This window comes from Stegodyphus dumicola, chromosome 8, assembly GCF_044657685.1.
Source record: "Stegodyphus dumicola isolate Sdum_Otavi_A_Nest chromosome 8, ASM4465768v1".
In the NCBI taxonomy this organism is placed as follows: domain Eukaryota; kingdom Metazoa; phylum Arthropoda; class Arachnida; order Araneae; family Eresidae; genus Stegodyphus; species Stegodyphus dumicola.
Genome location: NC_140775.1, coordinates 91966991 through 91986012, shown reverse-complemented (window position 1 = coordinate 91986012; position 19022 = coordinate 91966991). Strand labels below are relative to the sequence as shown.

Below are 19022 nucleotides of genomic sequence, written 5' to 3'. Positions count from 1 at the left end.
ATACCATCCATTATACATTAAACGCGCATGCGCAGAAAGTTTCTAGCTTTGAGGTCCGAATTATAGATCATTCCGGATTAAAGACTTTTGACTGTACTAGATTTATATATAGCATCACTAACATGGGTATTTTGACATAAAATCACACTTTATCTGAAATGACATGTCCATACTTGCCAACCTATGACACTCAAAAATCAGGAGATTTTTTTAAGAAATCGGGAGATTTTTCACAATGTTAAAAAGACGTTTTAAATGATGAAAATATAGTTTTTAATAATGAATTAACTTTAAATAGTAACTAATTCTTAAATGCAAGCAACACAAAAATACCTTACACATAAAAAACATTTTTATTACTTGCATCGTTTAAGAACACGAAAAAAAAACTTTAATCAGTTTTCATACAAATGTTATAAACAGTAGCAGATTTTGCTTTCTTTAAGAAAGAAACTTCATAATTTTGTTCATAGCAATTGCCACGTAGGCCTGATTTTGTTAATAAAAGTTTTTCTAATGTGTCATCACTAATTTTAGATCTAAATTTAGTCCTCGTTTTCGCAACAACACTGAAAATCCTCTCACACTCTGCATTAATATGGGGAACTTCAAGATGGCCAACATAATTCTAGACAGTTCACTATATTTTAAAATTCCATCAGCTTCTTTCAGTTTTCCAATTAAACTCCACTGGGTGTCTTTAGAATTCCTTTCAAGATAATAGTAAATAACAACAAAGTGTTCATCCATCCACATTTATTGGTAAAGAAGCTGCCCATTTTTCAGCTGCTAAATTTAAGAGGTGACAGGTGCACCTCATAATCTGCAAATCTGAATTTTCCTTTCCTAAGATGCCTGCAACACCAGTCTTCAAGCCTACCAATACTGGTGCATTATCAGCACCAAGTGCTAAGCAATTATCCAGAGAAACTACATTTTCTTTTAAAGTTTTAATAATTAGCCGTGCTATAGTAAAACCTGTCAAATGTCCTTCTAAAGTGGGGACAGAAATTAAACTGCACTCATTTTCTGAAGACTTCGGATTAAAAAAAGAAACACTAATTGGATACAGTTTTGAATCGGTATTATTGCTTCCATCCGTAGATAGGCAGAATGGAGCTGTTTTAATGCAATCAATAACTGAAGATTTATTTTTCAAATTCATTTCTTTAACAATTGCACCTGTTTTGGTTCTTGCACTTGAGTATTTCTTAGCGATTTCACTATCGGGAAACATTTTTCTAAATAAAGCTGCAGCGTGATCCGATGCATTCAGTGGCGGGTTGTGCTCCAGTAAAAAGGCAGAGAACAGATATTCTGCATCAATAACTTTTTGGTTCTTTGCTTCCCAATAAAAATTTAATTTTTCGTTTTTTTCAAAACAACTCATTTTGTCCTTGTGTTTTTGTATACGCACATGTTTGAGAACATCCGCCCTTCCATCATGCGAAATCGAAAAATCGCAATAACAGGCGGTACACATTGCAAATTTATTACATTTCCTTGAGGAAATAATGGAAGGAAAGTCAACTGTGTACGATTTTTGAAACGTACATGAGTATTTTACCTTTTTTGCAGGACATAAGAAAAGATGATAATTTCTAAAACTATTTTCCGAAGGCACGTGTATTCAAGACAAAATGACCGAAGTAACTAAAGAACATCCAAATAATAGCTTGCTTTGTCCTCATTGGTTAATATATGCCAGGCGACACGCAGTGGAGCACGATGCCCATTGGAGAACTGGAGAACGACGTTTCTGGATACGAATATGCTCTCGCTCACAAAGCACGAGTTATCTAATTCACAAGGTTTTGTTTTAGATATAATCTAGAGAAAATTCAATTGCTTTCAGACGTCAAAAACAACATTTTTTTGTTCATATAAAAAAGTATTAAGCCAAGTTCCATAAAAATCGTGAGAAATTTTAAGAATAAGAAAAAGTCGGGAGAAATATATTGTAAATCGGGTTGGCGGGAGAGCGGTCGAAAATCGGGAGTCTCCCGCCTAAATCAGGAGAGTTGGCAACTCTGCATGTCATTTTTTTTCCACATTTCGGTTCTATGACTCAAATTATGCCTAAATATTAAATTTTGTAAAATTTGGTGCGAAATTGAAGAAGAAATTAAAAAATTTATCGAGGTGTATTTCTTCAGTTTGCGCCAAGAATAATTTACTTACCGAACTTCTTAATTTATAGCAACCTATTTTCCTTTTCTTTTTTTCATTGTAGATGAAAGAGAAATTATCATCGTTCATACTTTCAAATAATTTTAACAAAGTACATATTATGGTTTGGCGTTATTATCGCTCAGAAAAGATGCCAGATTTCAAAACGCCACAGTATATAAATTCATGTACATCTTAGAAAATTTTGAATAAAAAAAATCTAATTTTTTGCAAGTGTACCTAGACATACATTTACTTAAAGATGATGTTAAAAATTTTATAGGTTATAATGCAAAATATTTTTAGAAAAATTTATAAAAAATATTTAAAAATACAAATTTTAAAAATAAAGCATAAAAAATGTGCAAATTATATTTAGATTAATCCTAAATTTAGAATTATAAAAGAAGGAATCAAGTAAGTTTAATCTAATCTATTTCCATCATAATTGGGCATTGACTTGCAGAGTCTTGGTCCCATCGATCTTATAGGTGCCTTCCGTCAATCGCAGTAGTTAACAAAATAAAACAGTGTAAAACACTTCACCAAAAGGCAAAAAATCAAACCTGCAATAGCATACTTTCTATTCAGAAACAGTGTACGGTCAGAGAAGCTACTCATGGGAATGAAATTGGCATTTTTAACATGAAGTAGTCGAGCGTTCGTTGACAATAAGGCATATCGGTCTCAGTGATGCTGAGTCAGGCATAATGAAGCTAGAAAGTCCTAATTAGTAAGGAGCAAACAAGATAGCAATTAAAGTCATGGAAAGGATAAGCATAGCAAGTATTCTTTTTTTTTTTTTGTAAAAGATAAGCATAGCACAATCTTTCTTTATAGCAATAAGCATAAAAGTCCTACAAACAGTCCAAAGCAATAAATAAAGGCAGTCCAAAAGAGGCAAAAATTCAGTACTTAAATGTAAGCATATGATGTAGAAGGTAAAATCAGATGTAGAAGGTAAAAACCTATGCAAGCAGAGATGGATAAGCAATGGTAGCGTTCAGAAGTGACGTACTTCCTCAGCAGCAATCTCTCCCTCACTGAGGTCAGAACAATCTTAGAAAATTGAGGTACAGTCAGTCACATGGGGTCACACAGCCAATGGGAAAACAGTGCATGGTTTGAGAAGGGATAGATCCCTACGTGTCACATGATGTGCGTTTGAAGTGTAGAATTAATTCCAAAAGATACATGGATAAAATAAATCTTGGGTTAAATAAGAGTTCTTGAATAAATGAGAAAATACACTATTTACACCTATATACAATAAACACATTACCAATTCGAATTATGGTGCACAGTCTTTGGTCTTTTGACCACATGATCATTCGTAGGGTCATAACTGATAATATTATTAATTGTTACATATGGACTGTTTTTCCTGCTGTCAAAATATTTATGAGCGTTGATTAACATTTGGGTAAGGAGAGGGTGGATTTCTAAGTCTGCGTATTTCCCTGTTCCTTACGAAAGTAAGTTTAATAAAAAAAGAGATATTAATAAGTATATTTCAAATTGAAATAACATTGAGGAGCTAAAATTTTGAGAGTTAGTTTTCTAAAAACTACTGGTGCGATTTTTACATAACTTGGCAGTTTGGCATAATTTGAGTGGTAGGATTGAGATATGTAAAAAATTGGCATGTCATTTCAGAAAAAGTCTGATTTTGTGCCAAAATACCTCTATTAAAAAAACGCTATATATAAATCTAATATACACTCTTAGACAAAAAAAGATGTACCCAGAAGGAGTTATCCAAATGGGATGAAAATCTGTAGAAGTTTTGTACAGAAAAACAAATGATTACAGTTTGAGAAAAATTGGATGATTTATTGAAGATGATTTCCACAAAGTGAAAAAGTCAGTAACATGCTTGTCCACCTCTGGCCCTTATGCAAGCAGTTATTTGGCTTGGCAACGATTTATAGAGGTTGTGGATGTCCTCCTGAGAGATATCGTGCCAAATTCTGTCCAACTGGTGCATTAGATCGTCAACATCCCGAGCTGGTTGGAGGGCCCTGCCTATATGCTCCAAACGTGCTCAATAGGACAGAGATCCGATGAACTTGTTGGCCCCTGCCTATATGCTCCAAATGTGCTCAATAGGACAGAGATCCAATGACCTTGTTGGCCAAGTAACATTCGGCAAGCATTAAGGCAAGCAGTAGAAACGTGCAGTGTGAGGGCGGGCATTATCTTGCTGAAATGTAAGCCCAGGGTAGCTTGACATGAAGGGCAACACAAAGGCCTTAGAACTTCATCTATGCATTGCTGGGCTGTAAGATTGCTACGGATGACAATCAAAGGGGTCCTACTATGAAATGAAATGGCACCCCAGACCATCACTCCTGGTTGTCGGCCTGTCCGTCGGAAGACAGCCTCGTTGGTACCACACCGCTGTACTGGGCGTCTCCAGACTCGCCTTCGCTGGTCATCGAGGCTCAGTTCAAAGCGGGACTCATCACTGAAGACTATTCTACTCCAGTCAGTGACATTCCAGTGCGAATGAGTCCGACACCACTGCAAACGGACTTGACGTTGTACAGAGGTCAATGGTAGTTGGCGCAAGGGGCGCCGTGACCTCAGCCCCCTTTCTGTGAGGCGTCTATTAATGGTCCCTGCGGTCACTGAAGCACTAGTTGCACGTACAATTGATGATAATGATGCATCTGAGGCTACGAGTGCCACTGTGATGATTGCTCGGTCTTCACATTCTGTCATTTCTCTAGGCCTACCACTTCCTTCTTGACGCTGTGTGCAGCCATGGTTCACCCATTCCTGCCAACATAGTCTAATAATGGCAACTCTCCTGCTCAAAAGTCGAGCTATTTGCCGATAAGACCAACCGGCTTATTTGAGATCAACAACACGACCTCTCTCAAATTCTGACATCTGCGCACATCGTTCGTGCACCTGTATGCGAGGCATAGTTACTGTCCAATTTGCTGTATATCTTCTCGGTGCATTGTTTTTTTTGTCCAAGAGTGTATATTCTAAGTCGAGCTTTCGAGACATAAAAAATGCAATTTGAATTTCGTCAATCGGCCCAATAGAACGGGAGATATAGAACTGTTCCCCCTTTTTTGCGCAGTACCCTTTTGCCAATTTTCAGCTCTCTCGCATGTTTCTTTCTTTTGTGCTTCAGACATTCTCCGTTTGATTTTATCTACATGCTTTTAATAGTTTCCTGCCCTTCTCCAGATGTTGGCTGAGTAACATGAGTAGAGGTCATTTCTACCTCGCTCGATGAAGGATTAATTTCTGCTCCTTCGACTGATTTCCTCTGGGTTTCCTTAATTTGAGAAAAAAGGTCTACCTTACGAGGTTTTGTCTGCAAAAGCAGAATTTCTAATTACAATGTATGTCCAGAAAGTAAGTTCCGTTTGGTAATAAAAGTAAATTGTGTACAGCTACAGAAAAGTTATTTATTGCACAAAATTCAACAACTCTTAAACTACTTTTCCACATAACTGCCGAAATATTGCAGGCATTTGTCATAGCGTGGCACAAGTTTTTGTATACCTTCTTCATAGAAATCTGCCGCCTGTGTCTTCAACCAGTTGGAAACAGTTTCTTTCAGCTCGCCGTCATTGTTGAAGTGTTGACCGCCAAGGAAAGACTTAAGATGTAAGAACAGATGAAAGTCGCTGGGAGCGAGGTCAGGGCTGTACGGAGGATGGTCAAACACGTCCCAGAAAAATCCCTGTAGGAGGTTTTTCGTCACATTTGCAGTGTGTGGTCGTGCGTTGTCATGAAGAAAAACAACACCTTTTGACAGCAATCCTCAGCGCTTATTTTGTATTGCGCGGCGCAATTTCCGAAGTGTCTCGCAATAAGCATCTGCTCTGATTGTTTGACCATGCGGTAAGAAATCAACGAGTAAGATGCCTTTCCAGTCCCAGAACCCTGTGCACATCATTTTTTTGAGGTGTCAAGATTTGCTTCGGCTTAACCTTTGCTGGGGATGAAGTGTGCCTCCATTCCATTGATTGCCGCTTACTTTCAGGGGTGTCGTAAAAAACCGAAGTTTCATCTCCTGTGACTATCTGTGTCAGAAATTCTTCGCCGCTTTCAGCATAACGGGTCAAAAACTGAAGTGCACTACCCATCTGTTTTGTTTTGTGTTGCTCAGTAAGAATCTTTCAGGGTTCGTAGCCACATTTGAGTTAAAAAAATAAGCACCTATAAGCACTTTTCAAGCACATTTAAAGGAAAAAATAAGCACCTGTCTAATTACATTATATACAACTGCATAACCTTAAAAGAAAAATTAGACTTGTAATTTAAAATATGAGCAATGCAATATTTATTAAGAGAATGAGCACTGAAATTTCAGTTCAAAATATAGAAAATAAATAATAAAAAGCCATATTAATTGTATTTGTTTGGGACCTAATAATAAATACAATTTATTTTTCCACTCATATTAATATTTAAATAATTTAACTTAAATTAAAATTCTGAACATTTTCTAAATTTTCATTGCATAACAGTTTTCCCTTAACATATATTCCAAGCAAAGTAATTTATGTAAAAAAGAGGCACATTTCTGAAATCAGAAGACGGGAAATTGCTTCATGCAGTCATCCTTTAACAGTAAAAGCTTAACTAACCCGCATACTTGGAAATTGCCGAATATTCAGGATAGTAACTGGAAAAAGAGGCATGGGAGAGATTGTAGCCGTTCTTTAGAGATTTCTCAGCTAAATAAATGATTTTGACATTTCGATATGTGCATCATATAAAAATAGACCAACGAAACTGAGAAATATTCTGCTTAGAAAACACAGTAAAACTCTTTTCAGTGTTCATAAACAAATCTCGGACTGAACATCAAAATTAATTATCTCTGCAAAATATCGCAAACGTTATTGCGCAATGTGTGCGGCGTAATTCTTCCACACGTGATATTACGCAATCGAAATCAACAGCTGCTGGTATTTCGAGAATAAAGAACTAAATAAAGGAAAAGAAAGAGACTTACTAATCTGGGGTGTTTCTGATTCTAATTTTCAACAGACTGCGTTAAATTTCCGAAATAGAATCAATCTTCGCTTAGGCTGGGTAGACCGCAAACACTTTTAGATTCAATCCAGATTGAACAGTGAAAAAAAAAAAGTCCGCTGCTTCAATATTAGAGATTTTGCGGAGAAAGGGGAGAATCTCCCAACTTCCGTACTGTAATGTATTGGGAAAAAAAAAAAAAAAAAAAAAAAAAGAAAAGAAAAAGAAAAAAAGAAATTGTTTTGACTATTTGGTTACTTTCCTTTTATTTAAGCCATTCCGAATATTATTCCTTAGAAAGCTAATCTGTGTAAAAACACACCCATTTTTGGAAGTTTATCTATACTTCAGCAGTTACTGCAACTATATTATTATAAATATTCATTCATATACTCATAATATAAGCATAACGATCATAATAAACACGAATATGAACTGACCACGCGGAACGAGAATGCAAACTATTAAAATCTTGATAGAAATTCAAACGTGTGTAGTATTTGGGTGGGAGGAAATGAATACCGGAATTTTCCATCGTTTTCACAATTCTTTGACCAACAGAACGACGTGCACCTGTCTGTACTCTCGCACGCACCATACGTTACGTTAATGCAGAGAAAGGGGGAAAGCAATTTCCAGGAGTATGATTCACCATCTGATGTTGCATATAATTTAGTTTTGGCTTTGGTACGAGAGGAAAATGCGTGTTCATTAAAAAAAAAAAGCACTAAAAGCAAAAAATAAGCACTAAAAACAAAAAAAAAAAAAAAAAAAAAAAAAAAAAATAAAAAAATAAGGTCTTTAAAGAAAAAGTAAGCACCTATAAGGGCCTTTATATTTTATTTTCAAATATAAGGACTTATAAGCACTTATAAGGACCGCTACGAACCCTGTCTTTGGTACCCAACGTGAGCAAAGTTTACGAAATTCCAGTTTTTCGGTAACAATTTCATGCATTAGTGATCATGAAATTTGGGGAAATTCCATAGCGAGAGCACTAATTGTAAACCTTCGGTTTTCATGGATCTTGTCATCAATCGCGTTAACCAGTTCTTCTGTAACCAAAGATGGACGCCCACTTCGTTCTTCATCGTGCACATCACTACGTCCGTCATTGAACTTTCGAACCCATCTTCTCACCATTGAATCACTCATCGCTTTTGGTCTGTAAACATCGCAAATTTGCCGATAAATTTCACCAGGTTTCACTTTCCTCGCATTCAGAAAACGAATCACAGATCTGATTTCACAAGCGGCGGGATTTTCAATCAACACCGACATTGTAAACAAGCACAATAAAGCATACGTGACTGACAGCGATCTCGAAATGGCGCGTGTTTCTTCTCTTTGATACAGAGCGTCTACTGCGATGTGCGGAACTGCGATCGCAGAGCTGCAGCGGAGATAAATTGAAACGGAACTTACTTTCTGGACGTGCCTCGTATATTGTCATTTTCAGCCAGATATAAACTAGAAAAGAAAGTACATGATAAAAAAGGTCTACCCAGTACTGCCAGTTGCTGGTTTAAGCAAAATACTCTAGAAGTTGCCAGGAATTCTAGAGGCTCTGTTAAGACTATAACTGAGACATTCATTCTAGGCACAGGTTGCATAACACCAGAGTTACAGGAGGGAGGTTCGTGGCTTCTTATTTATTATTTGAAGCTATCCTGTCAGATAATACAGAACATCCGACTATTCACTACCTGCTTACGCACACCTGGTAACCATTCAAGCCTCCAGGAGCTTGACTGGCTACCAGGCTAATTGCAAAATTTACTACTTTGGCCAATTACAAAATGAAATTAGCCAAAGTATATAACATTTAATTAAATATTAAGGTATTGTACATCAGAATCACATAATAAATAGTTGAATAACTTGGATCATGCATTATAAATTTGATATAAATCAATCTGGAGTTCTTTTTAAACCTAAGGATTTCCCACTTTTTCATATTTCAAGGTTGAAACAATGACTTATCTTTAAGAGCAGAAAAAGCCATGGAAAATCATGGAAATGTCTGCCACCCAATTTGACTTTCAAGAATAGCCTTCAGATTAAACTTTTGAACCTTTAAGAATGCCAACTAGATCAACTATCCATGAACAAATAGCACCTAACTTTCAATTTACTTTTACTAACATCATACACCCCATTGATTGGACCTAGATAACACATCTAGCCTTTGTAGTAACTGTTGTGTCTTAGATACCTATGGTATAAGCTGTTGCCCAACAGTCAAATATAATAACTGGTAGAACCCAAACATGCAACTGACATTACTAAAGCTGAATTATTGAGAATAGGTTTAAAACTTGGCAAAGCCAAAAATTCCAACCAGAAAGCACTTAGGTAAAAGTTTATACAAACCTTTCATTAATGGGATAATATATATAATATGTAATATAACATTTTAACTTGAATGATCTTATATATTGTAAATGATATGTGTGCTTACATAGTTGCATAAATACAACTGACATTAAGAAATACAGTAATCTTAACATCCTCAATCTAACTTTGATAATGTAATTTTTACTCTTTTTCATGCTTGTTATCATGTCAAGTTTCATGCATGTTTAACTTAGATACAGAAATCTAGTATTTCGTTTTATCACTAATGGTAATGTGTGAATGTGTAAAATGTTATGTCGGTATTTGTTGAACAATGAGTGCACCAACAGTACTTGCAGTGTTTCATTATGTTTTATAATTCTACCAAAATGGAGATCGATCATACATAAAAGTTCACAATTGTTTATTGACAAAAAAACAAATGTACCAGCTCCAATATTAGATCCAAAATTCAAACAGATATAAATGTAAGATAGAAAACATTAAAATCAAAATTTTACCTTAAATCTGAAATAACCCCTTAACTCTTCATGTTAATTTGAGTATTTCCGATTTCTAGTCTAAAAATAGTAACTTCTTTTAATCAACTAATCCATACACATAAGGCAGATGACGTAAATGATTTTTGATGTCTGCATGTAATTAAACTTTCTATTTGTTTTTTAATTTCATCATCATCTTTAGGGAATTCTTTATATGGTTTATACACTACAGAAAGTTATGAGTTAATAATACTTTTGGAGATTTAATGTTAATACAACCCGCACTGTATTTACCTTTTGCAAATATATGACAATAATCATTTAATCATTCTTTCATATGGTCATTTACACAAGAATTTCACACACATTCTTTTCTTCATAATAACAACAAAAATAATTTAAACATATATTACAAACAAAATAACACCACCAAATACATCTTTTTAGAAACTAATTCAAAGAAACTGAACATTACAAAAATCTAAACAATGCTTGCAATCCTAAATATAAAAAAATTAATAATGTTTTAATTGTAAAGAAATGAGGACTGTAAAAAATTGTAATACCAGCATCTCTTTTCACAAAATTACTCCAAAAAACTTATATTGAAATTGATCACATTGGTGTACCATCAGTGCTAAATCAGTTATCTCCTTAATATTATCAGGAAGAAATAATACAAGATATTACAAATTTGAAGTATAATGAGTTTAAAAAGAAATTCCGTTGAATGCAAGCACTACTATCTATAAGCGAACCTTTTGATTTGTTATTCACCAATACTGATGGTAGTTTAAATTATTACGATTCTTCTAAAAAAGTATATCTACATTATTATAGTCACGTTTTTATAGATCATGCTACTTGTACAGATGTTATACATGAATATTTTCTTCTAAAAGTGTAACTACCGATACTTACATAAATTGCTTAAAAGAAAATTTTAAGTGACAGAAATACTGCATTTATTTATCTAAAATTTAAACACATTTTGAAAAACCATAATGTTACACAATTATTAACTACTGCTAATAGATCACAAACAAAAGGCAAAGTAGAAAGAGTTAAGAGGCTATTGCAAATTTAAGTTAGAATTTTGAGTTAGATATTTTTTATCTTACACACAATTAACACTACTGTCTTATTGAAAAAAAAAAAAAAAAAAAAAACCTGCTCATAACTTAGATACTCATATTCCTAAGAAAGACACTACAGAAATTAGGAAAGAGTTAGCGTATAACATGCCAACTCTTTCCACCTCTCATACAGCCTTCTTATCACAAATATCCCCTTTATTTGTATATCAGTCTTCAGAGGCCAACTCAGATGTTGATTTACTCCACCCATCTTAAGATCTACTAGTCTCATCCTCACCCCATTCACATATGCTTACTAGATGCCGAACTAAGGTAAGCACATTATAGTAATTTATTTATTCATAATGTGCTGTATTTAAAATGCATTATTTATTAGTTTAAAGGGGCTTTGTTCCTGAGTGACTATTGTTTTCGTTTTGCGATTTTGTGTCGAATCACTCTGAATGTCCGCTTCACTTTTCAAACTGTTGCCACCAAATCGTACTGCCCCATATTATATCTGAAGAAATTAAATAGTGAAGAATCTGCATAAATGTATGCATGTTTCTCACATTGTGATAAAGCAATGGTACCTAGAGCCATCAAATTTTGAATGACATAATCCTATTGCAAATATGGGCATCTGGAAGTCCAAATTTGGAATTTGTTGTATTATCGGTTTTATATTTTATAAAAATTTAATGAATTTTTTATTAACAATTGTTAGCAATGGCAACATTGTACAGAAAAAGCATTTTTATCTCCAGCACATGAGACTGTGTATCGGAAATTCTAAAGATATACTCAAGTTAAAATTATTTTGTGATATTGCTCTTGAGCTGAATTTTATAGTTTAAGTGCAAAAAACATGATATTTTATAAATAAAGGTAACACATAAAAGATTTTTAAAAAATGCCCCTTTGGACATAACTTAAAATCTGAAATTTTCCAGATTTTCTTTTTCTGTTTAATATTTTTTATTGTTTATTTGATAGTATTTACAGCTTCTATCTTACAAATATCAGTAGGAGATACGAGTAGGAACCCAGAAACATTTTAAAAAAAATATATATACAATACATGTGACTTTTTTGCAATGTAACTCATTCGTAACGTGGAAAATATCCATGTATGAAAAACTGCATAAACTTCTGCTTAAATGAATTTTATAGCAAGATTTTCTTTCATTTCAATATTTATTGCAATTTTGGGGGTAAAATTTGAAAGTGATGAAATGCTTCTCTAATATATATTCTTGTATGAACACAAGGAACAGAATTTAAAATAATTATACCTTAGACCCATGTGCTGTCGGTGACATGGAAGCATCAGAAATGTTCTTCTCTGGATAACCTATTCCAGAAAGGAATTCAAATATACTTATTTTTTATATTCAAAATTCGTTTCTTTAAATACAAAGAAAATGTAATTTTAAACATACATAAAATAAAACTATTAAGGTTTCATATAATTAATGAGACATTTTAAACACTGCAAGAAATATACAATCAAAAATCACAGAAATTAAGGATAGATGGATTCTCATTTATCAAGTCTTTTTAGTTAACCTTAGCCTTTATCTTAAAACATTTCATAGATATTACAATTACAGTAATACAAAAGTACACAAAAAAGAAATTATTAGCAGAATTATGAAAGTATCTTATACACCATTATATTTAAAAGTGTAAACAATAAAATGATTTGATGTGTGATATTCATCTGGATGTTAAAAATTACATAAGAAGAGAACTACTAAGTAAACTGTTTCCAGCAGTCTAAGAATAAATTAAAATGCAATGCTTACATTAAAAGATATTTACAAAGAAAATGCTTAAATGGTTCAAGAACTCATAAACCCATAAGGAACTAGAGAAAGCTTTCAGGAGACGCAAAAATCAAATTTTGGTACTTACATATTCACCCAACCACTTTGGTACAATTTGGCGATTTTTTACAAATGAAAAATAAAAGATTATTATTGGGTACAAGCTGGATTGTACCCAATAATAATCCACCCAATAAAGATTATTATAATAATAATCCACCCAACAAAGATTATTATTGGGTGGTTTTTAAAACTTTTTTAAAAAGATCTCCAAAATACTTACATTTATTGCTAGTTGGCAAACATTACTGACATATGAAAAGAACATACACTTCAATAATTTGAAATACAAATTATAATTATTAAATAAGGATTATGTGATATGTTAAATAAAAAAACACATTTGTGTCCAAATCTTTCCGCATTTTTTTGTGCATTTCTTTCCTCCCAAATACATAGCAATCTGTTTTAAAACATTACAGAATTGCAGACTTAGCATTCCAGAAACTGTAGCAACACTGGCTAACTATTAAACGCATTGCCTCATTGCTCTCTTTAGAAATTTTACAACAAATTCTGTACTCCTATAGAAATTCTGCAGCAGTTTCTTTCACTGCTGGCAAATTACACAGGGACATATTTATAAATTAAATTTAATCACAAAATTATGATAATTTATAAAAACTGTTGGAATTTCAAATACAACTTAAAAAAAAAAAAAAAAAAAAAAAAAAGAGGCACATGAAAATGCAGTTATTTTTTGACTGAAGGATTTTAGGAGCATAGTTATGCACATGATTGCCAGAGTTGAATGTTTTGAAAATGTGGTTACTTTTACTAAGGTAGTTGCGATAACACACAAGTACCCTAATTTTTTAAAATTAAACCTAAATCGCGTAGGTGGAACATGAAATTTTAAAACGTAACTTTATATAAAATTGTACATGCAATTATGCACCCAACTAACTATCAGGAAATATTTATGCATTTAAGAATTACATAAATGATTAAAAAACAAACCTTCATCAGATGCAATGCTGATTTCCAAATTGTCTAATTCAACCATACTCCTTCTAGCATGGATCTGTTCTCTTAAACGTGCAGAGGGAGCAGGACGTATGTCCATATCATCATGAGAACGCCTTTGCTCCCACATAACATGCTGCTTCTGTCTCCTCTGTAGCGTGTCAAAGTAGACTCTTTTAGGTAGAGGAACATTGCCAGCACTTTTATTTACCTTTCTGTAATCTGCATCCATAGAAATGTGAGCACTTTTAGATACTTGTGATTTCTGACCTTGCAAAACTGCATAAACACTTGCATCAGATTGAGAATATTGAAGTCCTGACATAGGATTACAATTAATACTTTGATACTGATTCTGATGCTCATTTTTTACACCTACATTTGACATAGCATGCAAATAGTCTGCTTGTGCATCATATACATTTTCATAATCTGAAAATGTGTTCCTATGTTTCACAGTTCCATATATATTTTGATGCATGTGTACAGGTTTTTCTTTAACAGAACTATATACATTACTTGTAACATGGGTCAAAGGCTGCACATTTCTATATCCTATAGATTCTGGATAAAAATGCTTTCCATATGGTCTAGGATGAGAATATAAGCTGTCATAAGTTGCAAATGGGTATGATCTAGACATATGAACTTCATTTGGCAATGATGAACCATAAGTTGGTTGATTAAGTTGGGAATTATTACTATTACGATGAGCAGATTCTGTTAAACGCTCATCTGGATACCTATACTCCTGACTGGAATTTTTAGTTGCCTGTAAAACAGGATGTTGACTGGAATGCTTTGGTGATGCAACAGAAACAATATAACGACCACCATCCCTTTTAATATTTTGGTCACCTTTGTACACTTCAGACTGTGGAATTCTTTCTTGGCTGCTTTTCAAATCATAATGAAATGTTCTTGGAGGTTTAGGAGGACCTGGTGGAAATGAATGTTGTTGCCCAATTGCACCATACAAACCAAAAGAAGTATTTTGATTATAATGTGACTGCTGCCGAGTCTCAACAGTTGCTGCAGATTTAGGTGTTCTACTTTCTTCACTAACTTGATTATATAATGTAAAAGATCTATTTGCTTCTGAACTGACGGCTATTTTTTGAGAAGAGTCAGAAGTACAAGGCAATATCTGTGGCCCAGAAGTAGATCTCTGTAAACCATATAACGGTTCTTTATCATAGCTGTTATTTTTGTTACTGTCATGAGCATATTTCACATCCTTTAATATTAATTTAGGTGTATATTTGTCATATTCTGTAGCAGTTTTATCATAAGGAAGTGGCAATTTATGGTACACAGAAGTGGATGGATGTATAGAATAATGGGATTCATATAAATTTCCAGTACGTGAAGCATTAAAGTTTTCTCTGCTACTAGCTTTCTGTTTTTCACATTCATACCTTGCATCTGAAGCAGTTTGGCGTGTCACTGGAAAATACCTTGGATCTGATCTGTCTGCCATAGTGCTAGTACTACTTGTTGTAACGGTGGTATTTGAAGAACTTGCAAAAGACGTATTAGTTTGCTTACTGCTGTCCGCTACATTAGAAGCAATTTTACTGCTGTTTGGAGAGGCATCCGTGACAGGATTTGCTGACGGCAAAGAAGAAGATACAATGGAATTACCTTTAGAAGGATGCCCACGTTTAGACTTAGGAGGTGGGCTATGAAGAAGTAAATTTTTAGAATTAATATTGTCTAAATCATTTTTTGAAGTTTCAGTTTTAGATTCAGCAGTTTTAGGACCATATACAGAGGAAAAGCATTTTGCAGATGTACTTTTTAGAGTAGAGGTTTCAGGCCTAATTATATTACTTTTTCCTTGGGGTGTTAAGTCTCTAGTCTCTTGACGCTGTGAAAATTTTACAGGTTGCACAGTATTACGAAAAATATATTGTTTTTCAGTAGTAGTATTCATATCATCAATATATGACTTTCTGGAGGTTAAGTCAATAATAGCACCACGAGGATGATCGCGTAGCTTATCTTCTATTTGGCGTATATTTTTCTGGGCCAGTGAATTTACATTCATATATGTACAATCAGGAGAAAATGACTTATCATTTACAGCAGATTTCCCAGAAGAATAGGCTAGTTTTGGATGAGTCTCATCAGTTAAACTCAATTTTGGTTTTACTACTTGCTTGCTAGTATCATGAGAACGAGTGGTACTCTGTTCTGGATCAGAAAATGATTGATTTTTATGCAACACACGTCTTTCTACTTCTTGTGAATGTCTACGATATTCTCGAAGAGAGTCTTCAGAATTCCAGTCCTGACTAGTTGCAGCAGGCACAGCACTTTTAACAATCTTATATGTCATTTCATGGGGGCTCATGACTTTATTGGGTGTCGCATCACTTGAAACAGAAGTGTTACAACTTTTACTTTGAGATTCTGAAAATGCATGGCTTAGTTTTGGCATATTAATCTGAAATCTTGGCACAACATTTTCAGCTAAACTCTTTTCAGCAGAGTTCTCAGAATGAGGAAGAGGTACAGCAGGTTTTTTCTTTACTGGTAACTCAGGAGGCTTTTCTTTTTTAAAGGTAACAGACTGACACTGTCTTAGCTTTATTTTGGAATTAGCTAGTGCTTCAGAATTGCTCTGTATTTCACTAATGCATTCTGCTTTTTCATTTGGTTGATTTTTATCCAGGTAACTGACTTTGACAGTATCTTTAAAAGTATCAGACGGAATGGAATGTATTCGATACTTAACTAAAGTTTTCTGTTTGCTTTCATCAGCAATGTGATGGAAATCATTATTACAGTTTCCTAAACACTGTGTTGAATAACTATTTTCTTTGCTATTGGTGGAATGATCTTTGTTATTATCTGTTGCAGATGATGATTTACTATACTTTAATAAATACTTTTGCTTATTATCCTCAGTAATCTGTAATTCAGCACTGGAATCTATTATGAACTGCTCTGAATAACCAGAAGCTTGAGCAGATTCTACAATACAATTTCCTATAAAATGCTGAATGTTCGTATTGCCGGAATTTTGAAAGTTATGAACAATGTGACCATCAGTTATGTTTTTTGGGCCAATATTATCTTTCCTAGCTGAACTTTCTTCATTACTAGTGACAGAAGATATTCCAACTTCTTGATTTGAATTAAAATTTTGATCTTCAGCATCAGAAACTGTAAACTGTCGACTAGAATGGCTAACATAATGACTGTGGCTTCGAAAAAGTGGTCTTCGCTGTCGTGCAGAATCTGTAAAATCTGTATTTCCTTGAGATGTTTTCTCAAAAAGTGCTTTTAATTTTGCAATACTGGGTCTTCTTATTACAGTAGCTTTTCCTACAAGTTTTCCAGCATGAGTATCTTCAGGGGAACTTGTCTTTGGAGAAGTATCAGACGTAATGTTATCATCACATAAAATGTCTATTTTGTGAAGATTATCAGTGGGAACAGACCCATTATCTGTTTTTTGGATAAATGTTAGATCATTAGAAGAGAGGGGTTTTGAATCACACATTAAATGATCAGAAAACTTTTTAGTTACAGGACTTTTTGAAGTGACATCATTATCACCATGAGTTTCTTTTGGAACTGGTTTAGTATCATCTGTCTGCTCAACTGCTTTGTTCCATCCAGATATTAATCTTTTTACACTTTCTTCTCGGCACAATTTCAATAATATTTTAGAATTTCGTGAACACAGATTATCAAGTTCATTATCAGTGACTTTAATGTTATGTTCTGACTTTGAATTTTCAACTCTGTTGCAGCTGACTGCATTCTTTGTATCTTGGACCTCATTTTGTCGACTGTCATTCTCTGATTTGCAATAAGCAGATTTTGTAGAATTAGGTAAATTTTCAGAAGATTCTTTTTTAGAGATATATGGCATATCTTTATTTTCAGATGCTTGTTCATGAAATATTTTGGAAGACTGCAATTTTCTTTCTTTAAAAAGAGAGAAAGGAAAATAATTATTAAATTCATGCACTTCAAATAGAGAGAGAACTTGTATGTTAGAAATTCATAACATTTATGATTATTATTATATAACATACAACAAAAATACAATTACAAAACATGCAATATAAGGTAAAACAGGCAAAGTATTTATTTTATCATGAAGAGATTATTTTTCTAGAGAAAGAGATAATGATAGTTTTGATATGTTCTGAACTGAATTCTAGTCTAGAAAATATTGGCAAAGGGTATGTTCAGCATTCACACAAAATGAAGTCACCCTTTCTCATAGTACGTGTTCTTTCTTATTGACTTGCGATCTATCTGACCCATGCTTATCACAGTTTAAAGAAGAAATCTGGTAAAATTTTTAATTTAATACCTTCTTCCCCTGAATCTGAAATTACTAAAGAAACTGCATAAAAAGAACAAGTTTTACAAAATATGAAATCGATAATAAAACAAATTCCAAATTTGGGCTTCCAGATGCCCAAATTGGCAATAGGATTACGTCATTCAAAATTCAATGGCTCTGTGTACTGTTGCTTTATCACAATGTAGGAAATATACATACATTTATGCAGATTTTTCATTATTTAATTTCTTCAAATATAATGCAGGACTCTTAACATTTGATGACAACAGTTCGAAAAGTGAAAAGGACATTCAGAGTGATTCAACACAAAACGAAAACAATAGTCCCTCAGGGAAAAAGCACCTTTGGACTAAAGAAAAAGATGCCTTTCAGGATGTTTTTTACCCTAGTATAGGCCCATTCACTGGAATATTTGATGCCAAAAAACTGATCTGCGCGAAAAAATAATTTTTTTTTCTTTAAAGAAATTTTAAATGATATTCATTTTATAAACTCTCGATAACGCAATCTTCGAACTTCAACACCGGCTTCGAGCTTTGGCGACAGATATTTTGCGCATGCGCAGCTGTTTCCCTCTATGTTGGAACGGAGCCACTCCTGTTACAGAGAAGTTTTCCTTCTTAAATACTTATATAATCTTCGATTCTAACCTCCATGGTACCGTATAATACTATGACTAATCCGATTTTGTTTTATACGAGAGTAAGTATTTTGTTTGGTTCAACATGCACTGCACGTGTGATTC

At 33.7% G+C, this 19022-nt stretch overlaps 1 protein-coding gene across 1 annotated transcript in view; it reads right to left on the bottom strand.

Annotated features, from left to right (window-relative positions):
• The window catches only part of LOC118194229 (uncharacterized), a 164655-nt gene that overhangs the window by 70458 nt on the left and 75175 nt on the right, over positions 1-19022 (bottom strand). The window contains exons 11-12 of the mRNA XM_035365446.2: positions 13942-17889; positions 12388-12446 (exon numbers count right to left, since the gene is read on the bottom strand). Of these exons, the coding sequence (XP_035221337.2) occupies positions 12388-12446; positions 13942-17889 (4007 nt within the window). The remainder of the gene's footprint in view (positions 1-12387; positions 12447-13941; positions 17890-19022) is intronic.